The sequence below is a fragment of the Protopterus annectens genome, chromosome 1.part1, assembly GCF_019279795.1.
Source record: "Protopterus annectens isolate FY-2018-M chromosome 1.part1, PAN1.0, whole genome shotgun sequence".
Classification (NCBI taxonomy): Eukaryota; Metazoa; Chordata; order Ceratodontiformes; family Protopteridae; genus Protopterus; species Protopterus annectens.
In genome coordinates, this window is record NC_056726.1 from 179,917,673 (window position 1) to 179,941,104 (window position 23,432).

Sequence of the window (23,432 nt, forward strand, 5' to 3'; positions counted from 1 at the left end):
TCCAGACATCGACCCCAGTAAAACAAGGGAAATGATCTTAACTGTACATATAATAAAATAATTCACTTTTACACCACACCCCGCACACCAGCACCCCTAGACCACATTATATTAACTTAAACTTGATTTTTCCAGCTTTATTTATCTTGATACAGTGGACACCTATATGTATTTATTGTTTGCTTCAGTGTTTTAGATATATGCAGCAGTCATTGAAAAGATCTTCCCCAAATTTAAAATGCAACACACTGTAGAAAACCTGTTTACAATATAACACACACTTTACATCACAAACTGTTTTATAGAGATATTAACAAAAACAAAATAGTTTTATTTACTGTTTTCTCTTTAGTGTCCTAAACATTAATGACATAAAGTGGGGTGTATGTTTTACAGTGCACCTACAAGTTTACAATAGTTAACAAAATTCCATTTTTTCTCAAGACACCTTTCTTGCAAAGCCATTTTTCACAAAAGTGATTGATGCTTTATAGTCTTTCATTTATTCACTAATTTCAGTGTTTTCCAGTCTTCTTCCTCATTTATATCCATCTATGATCACCAGACTTTGGATCAAGTCCATGTTAATCCTAATTCTTCTAGACAACCTCTGTTCTTTTTTCTGTCTTTCTAGCATTTTCCTTTGGAACACTGAACAAGGTGTCACTGATAATATCTCTCCATCATCTTCATTGTCAGAAGAATGAGAAGTAGCATCCCTTTCTGCTTGCTGTCTCACGCTTTGTTGGACATTTTTTTTTTAATTTATTCCTTAGCCTGTTTTGCATCCAAAAATGTCTTAGATCCTCTAGGAAAAAAATATTCTGAGGATAGTGAGTACAGCATCTTGAATCTCCCACCTGCCTCTTGACAATGCTTGATTGCTGGAATAAACTTACATTTCTTCAGTCTGGTGAACAGTGAATAACCATTTTCCATAAACACACTTTTCTGAAAATGTTAATACTTTTTCTTTCTGTCATGGTTTTGTCAGGATCAACTATGTCTGCTTTTATGTTTGCATCTTTACTAATACACCTGGAAGACAGATAATTTCTCATGGGAAGGGTTGGGTCATACACACAATGTGCCCTTTCAATAAACAATTCCTGCTGTGGAACACAAGTCCAGTTGCTTATTTGCATACCTGACCTTAGGCATAGGCCAACTAGGTGGCCGCCTAGGGCGCCGCTCTAGGAACGGTGCTTTTCCAGTATTTATTTGTTGTAGGTAGACCAGGATGGGGGCACCAGGTGGTGTGGTGGGGGGGACTATGGAACCCTTTTGCCTAGGGCACCAGCTGACCTAAGGCTGCTCCTGCTTATTTGTACTTTCATACATTTCATTTTCTCTGGTGGAGCAGAAAGTCTTAGGTTTTCTCTGTGCACTCTGTATTTTAGCTCTATTTTTTAGTAGCTTTTCTTGAGAAGCCTCCTGCTCAGCCAGCCATTTCTTCATTCCAACCTGTGATCTTGCAGTTTTATCAGTTCATTTGAATAGCTAGTTAAAGCTTGTTCTATTTTGCCCAGTCTTTTATGTGAGTTGATATATTTCTTCAGTATTTTATTTTACATACTTCTAAGTACATTTGATTTATTTTTTCCTCTAAATTACTGGAAGCCATTTCCTGTACCAAAACTAAAACTTAAACTACTTTTTTTACTGAAGAATTCACCCCAGTTTTCTTTTCATCTCTTGCGGTTGATTTCCTTTCAGTTTGTCCATCTTCCATCTTTGATGGCATCCAGGCAGTGTAATTATTAGCCAGTGACTGAATTTTACCCAAATAACTGTTTCAATGGCACTCCCTTTTCTCAGTTTCTGTTTTGACATTGAGACAGCTGAAATTAAGCTGTTGCTCAGTGTGCATTCATTCTGGAAATCCCGGCATCAACACCCTTTATTCTGTCTGATCCCAGTTCTGGGATTTGTAAAGAGGGAGATTGGATGGTGGGTGAACCAGAAAGCATGAAATCCAGCTTTTCCAATCTCTTTTCAGACCCCCTTCCAGTCTGTCACCACATGTGCTTCAGACCTTGTGAGACAAGCAGTTTCAAAAGGGGAAAAGATGCAAACTGTGTGGGATCCTGGAGAAAGATAGAAGCACATAAATATCAAAGAGCTGCTGGCATTTATTAATTCTTTGAAGGTACTGCATCATCTCTGTTCCCCAGGACCACTGCATGTGTACATAGACAATGCCACAGTGATACAATACAGAAACAGGGGGTTGCCAGATGTTACCACTTTTCAGAGTTGCTGTGATAGCCTGGGAGGTAGCAGCACACCTCAGTTTGATTCTTCAGACTTCATACATTCTGTCAGAGTATAGCACAGCATCATTGCAGACAAGCTCAACAGGACCAGGATAGACACCCACAAATGGAAATGTCATTCTATGGTCTTCCAAGAATTGATCCAACTGTAGTTAACAACTCAAGTAGATCTGTTCACCTCCGTCCACAAGAATTTATTAAACACATTCTGCTCAAGGACTCCTTGTAAATAGGCCTGGAAGACATTCCATGGAAAAGAATGCTCCTCTTTTCTTTTCCACCATTTCCAGTGATATCTAGGGTTCTTCTAAAGAACCAGAAGGAGACTTAAAAATTGTAGTGGTGACTCCCATTTTGCCAAGGTAACAGTGGTTCTTTCTTTCTTCATTTTGACCAAAGGCAGTTACCGCAAGGTTCTCCAAAGACTGGATTTACTCACATGTGTGATACACCCCAGTCTAGAAACTTTACAGCTAGCATGTTGACAGTAACCTTATGTTCGACTGTCATGTGTGTGCTGTGGTGAGAAAATCATTCAATGTTACACAACTTATAAGTAGGGGCATGGAATCCAGGTTCAAGGAGACCATTGTTCCACTGTATTCATCCCTCAACAGATGAGTCATAGAGTACAACACACCTTTTGCATGTACCTGACCAGATACTTGAAATAATGTGAGAGGCCACAGAGGTTCCTCACAAACGAATACAGGGAGTAAACAATAAGTCCTATGCAGACCATCTCAAAGCCCTGAACCTGTACTTGGTCTCGTACAGACTATTGCATGGTGATCTATGCCTAGCCTACAATCCTCTGATCCTGCACTGATGGATTTGTTGCACATCTGCAAAACAAATAGCATTAGAAATATCCATTCTAAGGACCTAAACCTTGTCTGCACATAAGCCAGACATGTTGAAGGGATGGGTATGTGTCTCAAAGATCGCCTCTTCTCTGGCACAGGCTTCCCATTCATGTAAAGCAAATCTCAACCCAAACCCTATTGAAGTGCAACTTGGACCAGTGATTGGTAAATCACAAAGTTACCCCTGGTTTGGTACCCATGTCCCTACTTGGCAGGGGTAGCTTGTGAAATCTTGATGTATACAAGCCTGTATCACAAACATTAAATTATTTGGGATGTTGGCAGATAGCAATATTTTGGTAAATTTGGGATTAGCTTGGCTAGGCTTAAAATGGCTCTTTGGCTGATAGCCTAGTAGCTATCTGTGTACCTATGAACTGCCTGGATGTTAGACTTTTGATACATTTTAAGCACCTTTTTCTGGAGATGTGCAGCAGGTACTGAAGTAGGCGAAAAATATGCTACTAGAAAATCACATATATGTAAGTGGAAATTATTTTTATTTGATGCTGATCAAAGAACTATAATATTCTTCAGGCCCAGGTGCCTTTAGTTATTGATTATTTGTGTGAATTACTGTCCATTGGCCTTTGATATTCCTCTGCCAAGGTACATTAGTCCGCCGTTTCTCCCTGTCTATTCTTAGATCCTTCCTTTCTAATAATGCTCAAGTTAAACAGTTTTTTGAAAGGGTTGTTGCATACTCTTTCACCTAGGAAATAGGAGGCCCTTCCTTGAACTCTGAACTCTTTGCATGAGAAGTTTAATCTGTGTCCATTTGAACCAGCTCCTCAGGCTGAATTGAGAGTTTTAACTTGGAAGACTGTTTAACTCGTTGCTCTGACATCAGCTAGAGTAGTACCTGAGTTACAGGCTCTTATGGTGAGTCAACACAACAGTGTTTTCCATATGAGCAGGGTTTTTTTGAGAACAACTCTTACATGTATGCCTAAAGTAATCTCAGAGTTCACTGTAAACCAGATGGTTAATTTCCCATTTTTCTTTCTTGAACCCTAGAAAAGGGAGAAATAATCTGTCACACTCTAGATGTCCAAAAGCAGCTCAGATATTACCTAGACAAAACTCGAACCTTCAGGAAAACTGATAAGTTGTTTGTTTCCTCTGAAGATAAGTGGAAAGGAGGGATAATGTCAAAACAAGTAATTTCTAGGTGGGTATTCTCATGCTATTGCCTTTTATTGCAGCCCATATAATAGACTACTTCTAGGCAGCGTTACAGGCCATTACACAAATGCCTTGAATTCTTTGGTGGCTTCTGGAAATAGGTGGACTGTACAAGTATGCAATAAGCAGAAACATGGTCCTTTTCTACATACTTTTATAAAGCAGTACAAGCTATATTCCTTTTTCAGTTCGAGAACAGACTTTCCTAAGACCAGTCTCCATGGATTCTTCGCTTATTGGCCTCTTGCTTTATCTTTCCTCTGTCTTCTGTAAACTGTGGTAATCTACTCATATACTGCAACACACATTAGTGTAAGTAAACTTACCATAACAGTAGATGTTGTAAGAGATCACTGTATCTGACAGGGTGTGGATTTGTCCACCCATGTTTTTGTACAGTATGTAGTTACTGCTTGGTTTGTTTCCTAGCATTGTCTTCTTGTCTTTAAGCAAAAAATGCTATAAAGCTTGTATTACTTCTGCTACGCTTTTATGGAGTTCAGCTCAAGGTCTGGGCAGTTGGAAGAAGTGGAAGGTGCCCTTGGCTTTGTGAATCTGTTCTGCCTCAGTGGGGTGGACACAGAGTTTAGCCAACTGCAACATTAATCTGTTAGAATATCTACTGTTATAGTAAGTTTGCTTACACAACTGTACCTTCACTTAAAGCATATTTTGGGGTATTGGAGAAAACTGGATCACATGGATAAAATCTACACAGAGGAAAGGAGGACACGGAGACTCCTCACAGAAAGATCTACAGCCTGGAACTTAACCAAAGAACAAAGCACTCTGAGATAGCAATGACATTATCTGCATGTACCGTTGTGCTAGTGATCAGTTGCTTTCACACACCCTGCCCAGGCTGCCAAAGATAGCCACTTGTTCTGTTGAATACTGAGGTTTGACTGTGACAAAAACTATTGTCAACGTGTTACCGTGAGGCACAATGCAACACCCCACAACACAAACACACACACATAAATGCATGCACACTCATACGTACATGAGTTATCACAATGTTTGTTGTACACAAATTTTACAAAATACAATACATTCACAATGTTTGTTGTACACAAATTTTACAAAATACAATACATTATGTGGTACTGCTCCTGCCAAGCCTGATCTGTAACTCTTTAACTGTGGTAAAAAACAGGAGGGGTGGGTTATTTTATCTACAGATTGGCACATTTATCAGTTGCAGCCACTTTATTTGCCGTCTACACCTTATATGCCCGATTGGCATTTTAAATAATGTCCACAATTAAGTATTTCAACTTGCTGTATAAAATATACACTAATCTTGGAAAAACAGATCGGTCCCTGTGGGCTAGCCTAGAGATAAGTATTTTCAGCAGTGCAAACCACTGATCAGTTGATTGGTATAAAAGGGCTGTTCATCAAGACATTAACAAATGGCTAGCAGTGAATTCCATCCATCCATCAGGTCTGGTCAGTTTTTCAGAAACAGCTGAGGTCTGAGAGCATATTGGTGAAGGTTATCTACTGTAAGGATTCACCCAGAAATTAAAATTGACCAAAGCAGTGTTGCTTGTGATGTTTGATTAGGCAAGTGTATAGACACTTCAGTGATACTCTGACTTCTGTCATGCTGTCCTCCTTTCAACAGCTTCAGGAGTACAGGGTGGGGTAAAAGGACCTCCAGAGCTATCTTCAGTTAGGATCAGCAGATTGTGCCTGGTAATACCTCAATGCTACAGTATGGCAGCTTTTGTAAGATGCATACAGCACAAAATCCACGGTATAGTAGCTGCATTCTTGTAAAGCATCCTATCTTTATAAGATTCTTATAGTGGGCTGTGATGGGAGGACATCGGCAAACATGTAGACAGCATCCAAGCAAAGCACAGTAATTTCTGATAACTTCGTAGAGTCTACATACCAGAAAATTATTAGTGCTGTAGAAGTGGTCCTCAACCCTTCTGTTTTTTTTCACAGTACTTTTGGAATCCAAAATTAATAGTGAATAAAGATTTTGATACCGATATGAGATGTAATGCATTCAGACATCCCAACAGCTGACTTAATGTAGAAATTTTATAATTAGGATGCTGTAATTTCTGTGTAGAAGAAAACAAAAATATTGGCAGGAAAGTCTCTGAATTGTCCAGACACTAGAACTACATCTACATGTTTACCGTCTGTCACAAACAAAACAGTCCATCTTTCAGTTAATGAGAAACAGGAGATTTGCTTTGCTTGTGCAGTTCAAACATTAGTCGCAAAACTTTGAAAATCCCTGCATTGTTTTAATCATTGCAGCCCTTATGGTGCATATTCAGAAGAACTCCAGACAAAATCACGTTGCTTTCTACAAGGAACAACAACAGGACTTCAGACATATGTCAGCACTCTACAAATCCTCAGCAACAGTTCCTTTTTTTTCCTTCAGGGACTGTTTTCTCACTGAACTGTGCACTTGACTCTCAGACTTTACAGCATGGCCTTTGCAGTGCACTTGAAGATTTAGAATCAGCAGACAAGGACTCCTTATAAGCTGATCCTGATAGTCTAGTAATGTTCTAGAATCATGTAGTATAGGGGAAGACTAAAAATAGAATGTGCTGTCAAAGGTGGTGCGCTTGAGAGGTGAATGTAATAATACAGGGAACTTAAGTCCCCTTCCCCTCTCAGTGAATCTGCCATTGCTTATATACTTTAAACACTTGTATAAACTCGTTCAACAGGCAAATTCTGTCTTGCTGCTGTTCTTTTAGCATTACCTCCTGGTGAGAGATCTTCCCCCTCACTATAGCAGATCGTTCAGTCTCTCTCTAATGGCCACCTCACTATTTGATGAGATGACTCTTGTAACAATATTCATGCTGACTTGGCTTTTAGGAATAATTGCTTATCACTCGGAGAAAATACCTTCAGCACAGACAGAAAAGTCATCTTGTATCTTAAGTCTTTATCTCTTGCATTCCCTTATCACATTCTAGAATTGTTTCCTTTGCTGAAAGTTAGTAGCCAAAAAGTCATGACTAGAAATATACAGGATTTTGTGAACTGTACTCTTCCTAATGACTGCCACTGCTGTCACAAAACCTGTTTTTTTCTTATGCCATGAAACTGACCTAATATGATCTCTGGTTTACCAAACGTTCCTCTCCATCAAAGACCATGGCAGCCCAGCGGATATACCTTTTCGGTGCCTGAAATTCTGTTTGCAAATCACTCCACAACACCAGTTTGGCCTTGGTAAAACCTAGCCTTCTTATCCTTCCAGCCATCTTTTCACTGTCAAATTCCTCATCTTTGCTTTATCCTTCAGACTCACTACCTAGCACTTTGTATATGTCACATGTCCAGACATTTCTAATGGCTGATCTTGAACTTCCAGAGTAGACTGCTTCACTAGTATCTGAAAATTGTGCTGCTCCATCAATGTGTTGCCCTCATTCACCTCACATGTCTTCAGCTGCTTGGCATAATTACTCAGTTGACCAGCCAGAAGTCTGAAATTATTTATAATTATTTATTCAAGGGCCACAGTAACAATCCTTGGTTATCGTCTCTTTGTCATGGTCTGTTTATCATTGTAGTTTACTCTGTATTTTTGCCAAGCCAGTGGTCCAGTACACATTCCTCTTCACCTTCCTTCTTCTACAGTAAATCACTTCATTTTTGATTTTCTTCTGCTCCACTGCCTTTGTTGTATGTGTCTCATTAAAACTGTAATATCTCCAGTTTCACATCAAACAAATAACTTTAGCTGAGTATTTTTTTTATAAAAACTCTAGCCTTACAAAAACTGAGTAAACAGAGGATTCAACCATTTTCTAAAGACTGCACATCCTGTACAGGGGTTTACATATTTTGAAAAGTATAACATTCCTGAGATAGAAGAATAAAGATGAGGAAGGGTAGAATGGACAGGCTGGAGGAGAGTTTCTTTGGGGCAATAGAGAGAGTGAGAGGAAAGCCAGTGATAAATGGGTATGTGTTTGAAAAAGTCTATAGCAAAGAACAATCAGTTGCAAAAAAAAAACTTATGGTAGGACCACCATGGTATTCAGGAGCTTGGTGACTCTTCTCTTCCGGAGTACTTGCGGATTTGAGGTTGATGGTATTCATGTATGTCAGTAATTTGCTTTTTACTGAATGCCAATCAGATTAGTTTGTTTGAACACTTTTGAAGCTGCAAATATTTGAACTTTGATGTAGACTGTGCTGTCTTGGAGTAAGTTATATTAGTTTAGCGCATGTGTGTAGGGTCTGCCCACTCACTGTTTTACCTACAGTTGTATGATGGAACTGGGATAAATTGGACAGCATTTACTGATAATCACTGACAAGTACCATATTTAGTAAGTTCTTCTTGCAGGTGTCAAATATAATGACAGTTATCCTGAATGGTTTTACTTTGGCAGAAATTATGAAGCCTGTGGTGTACAAGCCATATCGAGTGAAACCCTGGGAGCACACATTTAGTAAACAATGGATTTTAATCTGTCTTTCATGCACCAATGCATTTTCTGATAGGCAAGGAGTCTGTGTGTGTGTGTGTGTGTGTGTGTGTGTGTGTGTGTTAGTCCTGCTGCATATATACCTGATTAAGAACATCAAGTCTGGATGTAGTAAAGTAGGCTGCAATTTGGTTTAATGAGAGAGGGAGAGAGTACTGTTAAAATAATGTCAAAACTATGCAGACATTTTTCTGAGTAGTGAATAAGATGGTTTATTATGCCTGTTGGGGAACAATTACTAACAAATTTGGTGAGTACTTCATTGAAACTTAATTGATAAACAAGTTGAATGCCATTTAGAAACTGCCAGATTTAGCTCAGTCTTGGTAGGGTTAAGAACCAATTAGGACAGGTAAACTGATAAGAGAGTTTTATTGTCAGATATGGGTTCTTTATGGACAGATAGGTTAGCTGTTTAACTAGTTCATTCTGAAATTTCCGTGAATATGCATATGTTCAAAGGGAGAATCAATTAGGAACCTGCAGATTACTAAAAATCTGACTTGGAGAAACTTCAGCTATAACTAATAATGAAAATTTGCGAAGCACTTACCTGTTCTTAAACAGGCAAGACTCTGTAATATAAACGGGTTCAGACTGTAGATAGAACCTGGAGGAGAGTGGTTGACAAATGTTCACTGATGAGCAAGGTGCCCCACATCCATTTATTTAGGTGTTCACATATGAAACAGCATTAAAAGATGACTTTGATCACTGAGATTACCACACAGTGGAATAGGAGGGCTGTACCTATATTTTAAATACTGCACATATTTCTGGGACGTTAGGCATAACAAGTATGATCTTAGGGAGGTATATCTTTTGGGAAGCCAACAGTGATGGTGATGCCACATATTCTACTTCTAGTTTTCTTTCACCTTCCATCTCTGTGACAAAAATGAATAAAAAAGGATGAGCAGCATGTGCCAGTTGACACATTTCCACATCTCTTGATCACTAGACAGTGGTTATTATTGATGCATCTTCTGTTTACTAATTATTCCCTCTGAAATAATTAACTTTTTTACCTCTTAGTCGATGTCGTGCCTTTCACTATGCAACCCAGGACTAATGTTATGTTTTTTCTCTTTTTTAATTTCTCCAAGTCTTTTGGGTTTCTAATACCGTGACAGGAATGGACTCCATTCCTAAGTCAAAGTATGATTAAAGTTCATGAAATTAGTATTGTTTCAATCTTTGATGTCAGCCAGAAGTGCTCTTTGCAGCACCCACAATGTGCCCAGTAATGACTCCTTCTGCGGTTCATACAGAGTTACATGTATTGATAACATATCTAAATACGATTATAGATTCCTTTTTATAAGACCCGTTGCTCCTACTACCATTGGAACTGTCTGAGTATCTTTCTTCCATATTGCTCTCGTTTCTGCCTGCAAATCCTGATATTTTATGACTTTGTGTCTCTATGTATGCAACAGACTGTAGTCACTGGGTTTATAATGTATGGTGACTATGAGCAAGCAGATGTACAGTTAGGATAAGTACCTAATTCTTTTCCTCAGTGATTATCATTTCCAAAGGCAAAAAATAACTGAAAAGTTTATTAAAGTAGCAAATTAGATGCAGTACAGTTTAATTTCCCTTGTTTGTTTTTCAGTTCAAGAGACATGTTGGTGAGAAGGAAGATGACACAGACTTATGGATTGGATATTGTGCTTTCCACTTAGGAGACTACAAGAGAGTAATGGAGGTATTCATTTAAGCACATTTTACCACGCTAAGAGGAGACTTGTACATTTATTTTCCAGTTATAACTTTAGGTGGTACACTGAGTACCACAAAACAGAAAACTTCAAAATAATCATAAGAAGAATTTTTATTGTGGTGGTACATGTTTAAAACATTTTGCAGTAAGAATAAACTATTACTCTGCTCTGCTCTGCCAAGATTTGGTGTTGATTGCTTAGTTACTCTGCTCATGTTTTATCTCTTCTTTCAATGTACAGCTTTAGATTTGTCTTTTGCTATAAACTGCAGCATCATTTGCAGGCTTTACCTTAAAGCATTCAGATATTTTTGTAGTTAGTGGCCCAGTAGCTTAAGATTAACGAAGATTCCAGTTTTCACCCACAAACATATCCAGGTAAAAAGGCTTATAGTGTGCAGTCATAATGTGGATTTTGACTATCAAATTGCTAGTCTGTTTCCCTAATAATTAGACTGCAAAACTATTTGCTCTGTTAATTTTTGTTGAAGATCATCAGCTGCAGTGACTCTCAGCGCTATGATTGTGATCCCAAATGGAATAATGTAACCGTTTTATTTATCCTGTGTTGGCTCATCTATTCTTCTTCTTCTTTCAGCTTTTCCCTATATGACTTATTTACACAGTTAGAGATGTATTTAAAATGAGGAAACCATGTTTATAAAATGTGGATATTGAAAAAATAATTTAATTAGCAGGTTAATAATTTGTATAGGAAAATGTGATTATTGGGGTATATTTTTTTCAGAAGATATGTCCAAAACAGATAGTAGAGCTGGAGTTCTTCTCTCTGTTGTAGTGCTGCTGTTTTGAGTAGTGAGATTACAAAGATAGTGGAACAGGATAGTTGTGAGTTGTGGTTCTGAAAGCTGGAATTATTAAAAAAAAATGTATTTCACATGTAGAGAACCACCAGTCTCACTTTGCTGTAACAGAGACCTGGCATCAAATAGTAAGCACTAGGTAGCCTATCGACTACAAGAGGAGTGGTTTCTGGCCCAGAATTTGTAGTTTATTGGCAGTTTTGCAGTTTTTCCATCTTTTTCAACTTTCCCTTTCCTGTAACTAGTCTAGTCCAGATACAGATTTGCTGTATCCAGGACTGTTTGTAAGCTTCTGAGAGGTGCCAAAGTCTGCTCTTCAATTTTTCCCTTAGATCTGCTAGTTTTCTCCTCTCCTGCACTTTTACTAGCTTATTAGTTTAGCACTTCACCATACCAGGCTTCTTGTAGCAATTATTATAGCACACAAAAGTACTAAGCGTTCTACAAGGAAATAGCTCCAGTACTTATTATTGATGCCCACCCCTCCAGGCACGTCTAAAGGTCAGTTCCCTGTGCTTTTTCCTATTAACCTGGTGAACGTGGGCATCCTGAGGCAATGTAGCAACTGCCTCATGTACACAGACAACCCTCTCCTCTTACCTTCCAACACTCAGACTTGCGAGAGATGCACTTATATATCCAAATTGGAAGCAACGCACTCTCCAGCCAAGCCAGCCAATAGCTGGTCAAGAGGAGAAGGTCAGCACTTCCACCACATCACATGGAACACATAGCCCTCCAGAACACACACCAGCACTGCTTTCACATAAAAACACAAACCACACATCCACCTTTGTGGAGGATCTCAATAAAAATCTACCCAAACAGGAGAGACCTCCAAGGCAGAAAATCATTCGACCAGCACAACACAATGCTAATCACAAGACACATAACTCTCCTAAACAGTGTGCCACTCAACCAAAGCCCCTAAGGCAAAACAGCATGCCTAGCACACTAGTCATAGGTGACTCAATAGTGAGGCACACTGATGTCCCACTCACTAGATTGAATAAGGAGAAAGTAACAGTCAGCTGCCTGCCAGGTGCCAGGATCCGCCACATAATGCATGCACTTAGGTCCCTCAACAACAGGTACAAATATGACTCTGTCATTGTAAATGAGGGTGTGAATGACCGGAGACATACCTCCCTGGACTACATGAAAAGAGACATGGAAGAGCTCTCGGATTATGTAGCCCAGCTGGGTATGACCCTAGCCCTGAGCAGCATCCTACCATCACCCAGAATGATACCACAGTGCAAGCAGAAAATTATTGATTTCAACAAGTAGCTAAGTTTCTGATGTCATGCTAAGGGGATCCAGTATCTGTTTGCCTGGGATGACATGATTGACAGACCTCAATGCTTTGCCAGAGATGGCCTGCATCTGTCACCCCTGGGCTTCCGGATACTGGCCAAGGCTCTTGCCACCCCTATAGTGCCTTTTTTAGGCGGTGTTCCAAAGACCAAATTACCACCGTAACAGCTACAAATGCAATCTGAGGGTCATGCTGCTCAATGCTAGAAGTCTAAATCTCAAAATTCATTCGCTCAAAGCACTCCTTAAAATGGAGAACATGACGCGTGCTGTAACAGAGACCTGGTTCAAGGCAGCAGAAAGCACCCCTGCACTACCAGGCTATAACTCATTTCACACCTTTCAGCACCAGAACTTGGACTGAAGCTCCAAAGGCAGTGGTGTTTCTATATTCCTAAAGGATGCACACACCTCCAAACTGGTAGCCCAACATAACGCATCAGAGATACTTCAGGTGCAACTAACATTGGGTAGGACAGCGATTCAGGTCATAGCCTGTTATAGGGCCCCAGCTATGTCCCAAGACTCACACTCCAGGTTCCTAAGCATCCTGGAGAATATTAGGGTCCAACCTAACACTGTCATACTGGGTGACTTCAACTACCATTACATTAACTGGGAAAACTACTCGTGTACCAATACACTTGCCCAGCATTTCCTGGAATTCATTAATTCCAATGCCTTGGACCAGCTTGTTCTTACCCCCACTAGAGGTAGCAACATCCTTGACCTGGTCATTACTAACATAGGTGGCCATTGCTGTACACCAATAGTCAACTCCTCCCTGGTTAAATCCAACCACAAACTAATCACCTTGGAAATCCACATCCCACCCACCCCCCTTGCAAAGGTAACTACCATGAAAAACATCTCCAAAGCTAACTTTGGGCTCCTAAAAACATAGGTGGCTAACTTCAAGGCACCCATGCAAATGGAGAATAGTTGCATGACCACCGAATCATACACCAATGCACTGTATGAACACATACACAAATGCATGGATCTCGCCATACCCAATAGAACCAAGATGCTCTCCTCCAAAAAAAGGAAGCCAATCTGGTGGTCCCCTGCCATAAACAAACTCTACAACAGAAGGAGGAAACTGATGCTGAATAAGGTGAAGTCCCAAGAGTGGAAAAACTGCCTTATCAGCCTTAACAAAAAGTTGAGATCCCTCATCAAAACCTCTAAAGCTAGCTATGAAAACAGAATTGCAGCAGATAGTAAATATAACCACAAGGCCTTCTATAGTTATGTAAAGAATCTCTATGGCAATACCGAGATTTGCTCTGAGCTACTGCACAATGGTACGTCCTATACCGAGCCAACAGGTATAGCCAATGTACTGACCAACAGATTAATTGCCAACTTTACCCCTCTCTCTCCCCACAAAGGACCAATCACAATACCAGTAGATTGCCAGGCACCCAGTATTACTGCTGCATAGGTTAAAACAGCACTATCCATGGCCAAGAATACAGCTTCTATGGGACCTGACAATATCCCTGGATGTGTTCTACATGAACTATAGAGTGAACTGGCAACCTCACCTGTGTGCCCTGTTCAATCACAGCCTCACCTCAGGCTTTGTCCCTACCGAATGGTGGACTGCTACAGTCATCCCTCTCCACAAAGGAAGAGCGACTATAGACCCAACCGAATGGTGCACTGCTGCAGTTATCCCTCTCCACAAAGGAGGAGTGACTACAGACCCTGGGAACTATTGCCTCATTAGCCTGACAAGTCTGATATGCAAAGCTATGGAACGCATCATCATGGACCTAATAAACAAGGATATAGGGAATCTCCAGACTCTGGATCCCACACAGTTTGGTTTTATGAAGGGTAGATCATGCCTGCTCAACTTGGTCAACTTCTTTGAGTCAGTCACCAGAGCTGTGGATGAAGGCAGGGTGGTTCATACAACCTACTTTGATCTGGTCAAGGCTTTTGATACCATTCCCCACTCAGGAATCATTAAAACAAAGAGTGAGAAGGTCACACAGAAAAAACAGTCAGTAAAAACTAAATGAAAAGTCCAGCCAAGCTAGAGCTTCCACAGAGTGACTTCTCAAACCTCTTGTATCACAGGAACATGGGATATATGCAAATGACCTTTAAGAACATCAGGTGTTTCAGCTATATGGTGATTCTGAATGCCTATGACTTATTTCTTTTTAAATCATTTCAATGGACAATTTCATGCCAGTAAAGCCAAACCCCACTAACTGTGGATATGCATATTTCGGCCTTGTTATGGCCTCAATAGTACAGCACAAGCAGCGTGTTTGACTAACAAACACAGGGTTGTTATACCCAGCTGATGTCCATTACCATTAGGGTGATTGCAAAATAGCCCAAGTAAATTAAAACAAAGCGTGAGAAGGTCACACAGAAAAACCAATGAGTAAAAACTAAATGAAAACTCCAGCCAAGCTAGAACTTCCACTGAGTGACCTCTTAAACCTCTTGTATTAGAGGCACGTCGGATATATGCAAATGACCCTTAAGAACATCAGGTGTTTCAGCTATGTGGCAATTCTGAATGCCCATGATTTATTTCTTTTTAAGTCGTTTTAATGGACAGTTTCACACCAGTAAAGCCAAACACAATTAGCTGTGGATATGCATATTTCGGCCTCCTTAGTACATAGCACAAGCAGAGTGTTTGGCGAAGCATAAGAAACACAAGGCTATTATACACAGCTGATGTCCATTACCATTAGAGTGACTGCAAAATATCCCAAATAAATTAAAACAAAAAGTGATAAGGTCACACAAAAAATATCCACAGCAAGTGGGGTTTGACTTGACTGGCCTGAAATTGTCCTTAAAACGACTTAAAAGAAATAAGTCATGGGCATTCAGAATCGCCAGATAGCTGAAACACCTGATGTTCTTAAGGGTCATTTGCATATATCCCATGTGCCTCTGATACAAGAGGTTTGATAGGTCACTCAGAGAAAGTACTAGCTTGGCTTGAGTTTTCATTTAGTTTTTACTGATTGATTTTTCTGTGTGACCTTCTCACTCTGTTTTAATTTGTTATTTGGGATATTTTGTAGTCACCCTAATGATAATGGGCATCAGCTGGGTATAACAGCCCTGTGTTTCTTATACATTGTCAAACACTCTACTTGTGCTGTGCTTTTTATGTCATAGCAAGATCAAAATATGCATATCTAGAGTTAGCGGGGTTTTGGCTTTATTGCTCTGAAATTCTTTATTGAAACAACTTAACTGCTGGTAAGCCATTAGACTTCAGGAATTTGTTTAAAGTGTTCCGATTTGTAAAGTAATACTTTTTGCAGTATTTGGATCTATAAAACTAGTATTCATTTTTCTGATTCCTGACTACTGATCTGTTTGTTTATTTGACTGGTTGATTCTGTCATTTAGCAATTGTGTTTTACTGATGCTACCACTGCAGCTATGTTGCCTCTATGCTACTATGATGTACTAATACTGCTGTTATAACTGTAATGTAAAATTAATTGACTTTGTGTTGGAGTTAGAAACGGTGCTTACTGATTTAACACTACAGTTGTCTCTGCTACGGATTCAGCTGTACTGTTAACTGTTCATTTTTCTTATTCTTGTATGCCCAGACTAATTGGCTGATAAATGTATTGTGCATGATTTATTAACCTGTTTCCAAAAGTAATGGCACTGTGATGTGATAACTGTTGAAGCACTCTCAAAATGTAGCAGTAGCATCTATTCTCTTGCTTTATCCACACTATCCTCAGCTTTGTATCTTTTACACCCTCCTATCTCCTCATTCCTTCCTTTAATCTATTTTTGTCTCATTCTACTAGCTTCATCCTCTCTTTTTTTTCTCTCTCTCTCTTCAGAGCACACTCAAGCAAATCTGCAGTCTGCGGCTACCACTCCACCTATACAGTGTAAGAAGGAATCAATACTGCAAAACTAAACAAGTATATACATTTTGAGCCTCAAGAGCAGAGTCAGTCCACCCAGGCATTCTACTTGTATTTTTTATGAGTGAAGCTGTTACATTAGCAGCATTTCTTAGTAGTTCTCAGCATGCTAATAAAACTGACTGTTGTAGCCTTGTGTCCCCCAGAGCTAGTGCAGTAATCCTAACTGTCCAATAGACAGTATACATTTAATTCAGATCCCTGTGACTAAATTAACCATCAAGCAGCTCTCTCAGTGCTTTTTGCCTTAGTTTGTATCACTTGGAGGCCCACCTGTTTATTTGCATCTCTATACATTCCCCTTCATTGCTAATGTATCTCCCTACTCTAATATTTGCACAAACTGGTTACTAATCAGCAAGTCAATGTGAAAGACACACTCCCAACCTTAATAAAGTTTGCTGTCTCTTCTCTCCTTCACTTTACAGGTAGTTAGAATTCTTGGTACTTTTCTGTTATCAGGGCAACAGTTGTAACACGGTAGCAGATGCACGCAGTCATTGCACAGCTGTTAGCCCTGAAGCATTTTTTTTTTTGAAATGCGAAAGAAACACCGAACCTAGTACAAAGCAGGATTTTTTACTACAAAAAACCTGTCCCTAGAGGATGGCCCTTTCTTTATCACGCTCTCTTAAAAATGCCCCAGAAAGGCGTATGGGTTTATGTGTCTTGCTACAGAATGTTTGGACAAGCTAAACGTCATTCTGTTAAATCTGTCACTAGCCAACTCTTAACTTTGCAGAGTGTTTATTATCCAAGCCTTCCACTGTTAACTTTAGCACAAGTGCAAACAGAATCACTCAAGAAAAGTAGACATGACACTGTGAAATTTTTGTGCACAACTAGAATACTGGCTGCGAAGCGCGTGGTGAATTTAGGGATTGCACTAGGTTGCCCGGTCTCCATTTTGAACACAAAAAGCATGTTACACCTTAGGGATGGACAAAATCTGTTAGCAGTTGCGCTTTGTCATGAACCAAATCTTTTATTTGGAATGACTGTGGCATCATTAAGCAAGTATCGTTATTTGATAATTTCTCAACTGTTTATCGCAATGCTTTAAAAATTCTATAAACTTGGTTAACCGATGAGAAAGTTGCTCAGAACATCATACTATGACAGATTGGTTGCCCGCTGTTGGAGGAATACTGGGGTAGTGGCGTTTGGGGAACATTTAAAATAAATTCCTTTTAAGCACAACACTTTTAGTGTAGGGTTAATAAACTACTTGCTGCAGTGTTAACACAATTTTGATGAGTGTTGATCTTTGAAATTTCACAGAAACCACCGGAAGGAGAGTAGTTTGAAGGTGATACAATCAACTGTTCACCACCTAATACTGCAGTGGTGTGGTAGGGACACACAATAGGGACTGTCTTGCACAAAGACATACCTGTCAACTTCTTAGAGTAAGAAATCTCTTAACCTACACAACGCTATTACAATTTACAAAATCAGCAGCTGTGACAGTATTGCGAGAGCCTTCTACCATGGTATAAGTGTTGCCCCGATAACGGAAAAGTACCAAATTCCGTACTTAACCCTCTGAGGCCTTCGCTGATAGTTTTCCATTGATTGCCTCTCTGGTTTCTCTGCATTCCACCTGGTTTACACCCCTTGTGCTATCTCCCTCCCCCAATACTAAGTCTATGTTAGAATCTTGCTGATCATGGAGCCATCTTTAAATTTCTAGGCTCCCACCAGGACACAAGTGCTCTTCAGCAATTGCATTCTGCTTGTTGGTAAGCCATTAGACCTCAGGAATTTGTTTAAAGTGTTCAGATTTGTAAAGTAATACTTACTTTTTACTCTTGTCTTGGTGGGCTCTGCCCCGCTCCATTCACCCTCGGTAACGCTCTGGCTCTCTCCGCTCCCCTGCCCCTAATGCTCAGGCTCTCTCCGCTCCCCTGCCCCCTATTCCCTCCCACCCCCACTACCTCTACATTTATAGTAATCACAACTACACCCACAGCTCACCCTCACATCACCTCCACCAATCACAGCTCCTCAAGTCAGATCACATTATACCACACCAACTTGATCCACAAAAAATACTCCCAATCACTCTTATTCCCATTAGGCATTTTTTACATCACCCACACTACTTACCCAGTCACATATAGTGCAACCCTATAATTCCTATTCAGACCCCCACCTAGTACCATCTTAAACTTTATAACCATGACAATCACACAACTAAGTCTAGTCTGTCTTCTCATAATTCTTTATAACACCACAAGTTATCACTCTAGCAATATCCCTAAACTTAGTAGCACAACACTACATTATGCGCTCTCATATACAGACACCACACATTATAATAATATCTGTCCACAATTGTTCAAGAATTACATAACGGACCAATTCAGAACTAAACACATATGCTCTCATTCCTACTCCAAAAAACACAATACTTTCTCACACTTCTCACCAAACTCCAACAGCTGTATCACCATTTTAACACCAGGCTCACCATAAGTGGGGATATCCACCCCATCCCAGGCCCAAATCCATCCTGTCCAACACAAATGTCAGAACATAACACCCCCACTATCTTCATCCCTGGGCACATCAACAACAGCAGCAAAACCAACCATCTTTTAATGCTAAGTATTAATATTAGAAGTATCAAAAATAAAATACCTGAACTCCAGGCCACAATAGCACACTACTCCCCAGACATAGTTGCTTTAACAGAAACCTGGCTAAATAAAAACATAGCTAACTCAGAAGTTCTCCCTACCGGCTACAATATCATTAGACAAGACAGACCACTTTGTAAAGGGGTGGAACTGCCTTACTGTATAAGTCTAACTTAACTGTACGTCAATTACCAAACTCCTTTCCCTCCCCCAATAATTGGGACGTACTTATCTCACAACTTCAGCTTCACCCTAAAAAGGTCATCACTACAATTGTGATCTATATTCCACCTGGTAATACACCTGCTAGCCTTGAAGACTTCTTATCCTGGTGTTCTTCCACATACTCACAAGAAACCCTTATTCTGGGGGATTTCAACCTAGATTGGTTCACCTGCATATCAGAACCACCAAGTAATCTAATAAATCTCCATGGCTACCAGCAGCTAGTCCAAATTCCAACTAGATGTGATAAAAAAATCTAAAAAGGAATCTATCCTCGATTGGGTCCTAACTAACAATTCCACATTGTATCCCCACGCAGGCAGTCTCCCAGACACCTTAAGTGACCACAACATAATATACTTTATATGCAGTAGAACAAGCATATGCAAAGCCACTAACTATATATCCACTAGAAACACAAAAAAATTATCTCCTGATGTCCTCAATACTTTACTCTGTAACTGTGACTGGACCCCCCTAAAAACCCTCCCACTTGACCAGGCTATAGCATATTTCAACAAAACATTTCTACAACACCTAGGCACTGTCGCTCCATTGTGCAAAATCAAGGTTAGAATCTCTCCAAACCTCTGTCTCAGTAAAGAAACACAAAGCCTAACTAAGTACCAAGAACTGTGCAACCGTGCAAAAAAATGCATTAGGCTGGACAAAAAATCCTACTACACGACATTACAAACTAAATACCACCACAACCCCCAAAAATTTTGTAAAAATGTAAACCAGCTACTAAAACCCACCCAAAAGGCTACCCCCAAACCAACCACCCCTGACACTAAAGTTCCCATCGAAACACAATTCAACTCCCACTTTGTGAACTCAGTTCTATCCTTAGTATCACAGGACAGTTCCTTCCTCACTAGCCCCCCCAACATAAATAACACTAATACAAGCTTTACCCTCAAAACAGTTTCCACCATTTCAATCAAAAGCATGCTGTCCAAACTAAATACCTCATCAACAGCAGCCGACCTACTCCCTAGCTATTTCTTGAAACTCACAGCAGTTGCTATTGCTATCCCAATCTTCACTCTCATAAACAGATCAATTGTTGAAAACTATGCCCAGACTCTGGAAAATAGCCTATGTTGCACCCATAAATAAAGGTGGGACCTCCACTGAACTTAATAACTATATTCCCATTGCTTTACTCTCCCCCCTGGCCAAAACCCTAGAAAAATGCATCCATACCCAGATGCTAAAATATCTCCTAGACAGCAACATCCTGTCACCTACTCAACATGGTTTCAGACCTGCCCATAGTACCACTACAGCCCTCCTCTGCATCACAGACACAGTAAACCGTCTCAAAAATGAAGGCCTGCAGGTGTCAACTCTTTTTTGGATATGTCCAAAGCATTTGGCACAGTCTCGCAGCAAATCCATCTAAACAAACTAAACCAGTATCACCTATTAAATTCCACTCTTACCTGGTTCCAAAACTACTTAACTGACAGGTACCAAGCTGTGAAATGGGAAAATTCTCTCTCTCCTCAGCTGCCCATAACTATAGAAGTACCACAGGGTTCTATCTTAGGACCACTACTATTCACAATCTTCACAAATGACCTCCAAACTTCCACACAGCATGCATCTATCATTCAGTATGCAGATGACACTACTTTAATCTGTGCTGCACAAAACATTCCCACCCTCCTGCAAACAACTCAACTAGCATTCTCTGACATTGAAAACTACCTAACCAAAGCCCAATTTATCCTCAATCCAAAAAAAGCTCAGCTTATGATTAAAAGCAGTTCTAACAAAAACACTGATAACAGTCAATTCACTATCTACTCCACAAATGCTACTCCAATCGCTCCAGTGGCATAGGCTAAGCTATTGGGAATAACCATAGACTCCCACCTAAAATTTGATAGTCATCTCAATTTAACTATTAAAAAAGTACATGCCAAGCTGGGATCACTCTACCGTATCAAACCATTTCTTACCAACAACACAAGATCAGCCATTGCTCGCTCCCAGCTTCTATCCGCTCTACTCTATGCATCTCCCATTCTGACTAATCTCAACAAAACTGAACTTAGCAAAATGGAAGCCTGCTATAACAGAATTGCCCGCTTTGCTGCAAATTGCTCATATAGAACTCATCACTGTACTGCTTTGAGCAGCTCCACTGTCTTGAACTGCCTAACTTCCTAACCTACAATCCGCTCTGCCTCTGTCATTCTATCTATTACTTCCCCAGTAAGTGTCCTGCCCTCAAAAATCTAGTACAACATCACTCACCCAAAAGGCCTCTTAGATCATCAAGCAAGCTACTACTAGAAATCACCAACAGCTACAATAGCTTTGGAGATGCACTATATAGTAGTTCAGTGGCTAAAAAATGGAACTCTATCCCCACTAGCATTCAGAACACATCATCCAAAGCCTCCTTTAAAGACCTCATCAGGCAACATCTCAAGCAAAGTTGGCAGTGCCATGATTGCTCCCCAGGCTAGTGAAAACGGATAAGGTACACTTACTAAACCTAGAGTACTTGATTGAGATTGAAAACTATTCTCACAAACACTAGCTACTCTACAAAATATGTACTGTACCTGTGTACTATGTATGTATTCGACCTATGTTCCAAATTTCAGCTGTACACCTCAAATCTATTAAGTACCTTTATTTGTAAATATTTTTTGTTTGTTCTCTCCACTGTAACTGCTGATGTGCTGCATACCACTGTAAAAACATGTCTTTTGTAATTTGTGTGTATACGGATCATGTCTAAATGTATCTGTAATTTTTCTGTGTAGAGCTTTTCTCCCCGGGCCTCTGCTGAAAAGGGGCCTTTTCGGCTCAGTCAGACACCCCCCGGTTAACAAATGTAAAATAAATAAATAAATAAACTTAAAAAGAAATAAGTCATGGGTATTCAGAATTGCCATATAGCCAAAACACCTGATGTTCTTAAGGGTCATTTCGATATATCCCATGTGCCTCTCATACAAGAGGTTTGAGAGGTTACTCAGTGGAAGTTTTAGCTTGCCTGGAGTTTTTATTTAGTTTTATCCACTCAGGAGTCCTAGAAAAACTCACTAAGCTAGATATCAACCCCTGTATCACTAGGTGGGTTGCAAACTAGCTCACAGATAGAACCCACAGTGTGAAAGTAGCTTACTCCAAGTCAGACTGCCGACCGACCATTCACGAGTAGAGTCCCACAGGGATCGGTCCTGGGTCCTCTCCTGTTTGGTATCTACTTCTCAGAAGTCCAGGCCAACACAAAGGGACTCTGGCTGACAACGTTTGCAGACAATTGCAAGCTGGGAGCCATTATTAACTCCCCAAGTGATGTTGAGACCAATGACTGGTGTCAGAATCATGGCCTTAAGCTCAGTGCCACAAAATGTGTCATCATCCCCTTTGGGAAAAACCCAGTTCCCATGTATTTAGCACATCGATGATAGTCCACTGAACACAGAAGGCGTTATAAGAGATCTGGGAACACAGGATGACAGGAACCTCTCTTTTGACCACCACATTGACACTGTGGTCAGAAAGTCCTTCTGTGTGGCACATCTCATTGCTAAAGATTTTGCATCCAGGAAGAAAGAGGTCATTGTCTCCCTCTACTCTTCCCTCATTAGGCCAATCATCGAGTACAATGCCCCATTTGGCATGTACCTCACTAGGCACCTGCAACAACTGGAGAGACCACAAAAGTACCTCACAAAGAGGATCGTAGGCCTTAAACACTTGTCCTATATGGACAGAGTCAAAAAACTCCAACTATTCTCTATCTCATGTCACCTACTTAGAGGCAATCTCTGCTTGACTTACAAAGCCATGTCTGACCCAGCTCTGTTAGAAATGCTACATCTAAAGAAATCCCAATCCCTCTGCACCACACACTCCAGAGACCTCAACCACATTACCACAATCAACAGAATGTGCTGGAGGGACAGGT

The 23,432-nt window shown here is 40.1% G+C and overlaps 1 protein-coding gene across 1 annotated transcript in view; it reads left to right on the forward strand.

Moving 5' to 3' along the window:
• Positions 1 to 23,432, forward strand: part of TTC26 (tetratricopeptide repeat domain 26) — a 2,373,990-nt gene that overhangs the window by 391,273 nt on the left and 1,959,285 nt on the right. The window contains exon 3 of the mRNA XM_044073993.1: positions 10,436 to 10,528. Within this exon, the coding sequence (XP_043929928.1) occupies positions 10,436 to 10,528 (93 nt within the window). The remainder of the gene's footprint in view (positions 1 to 10,435; positions 10,529 to 23,432) is intronic.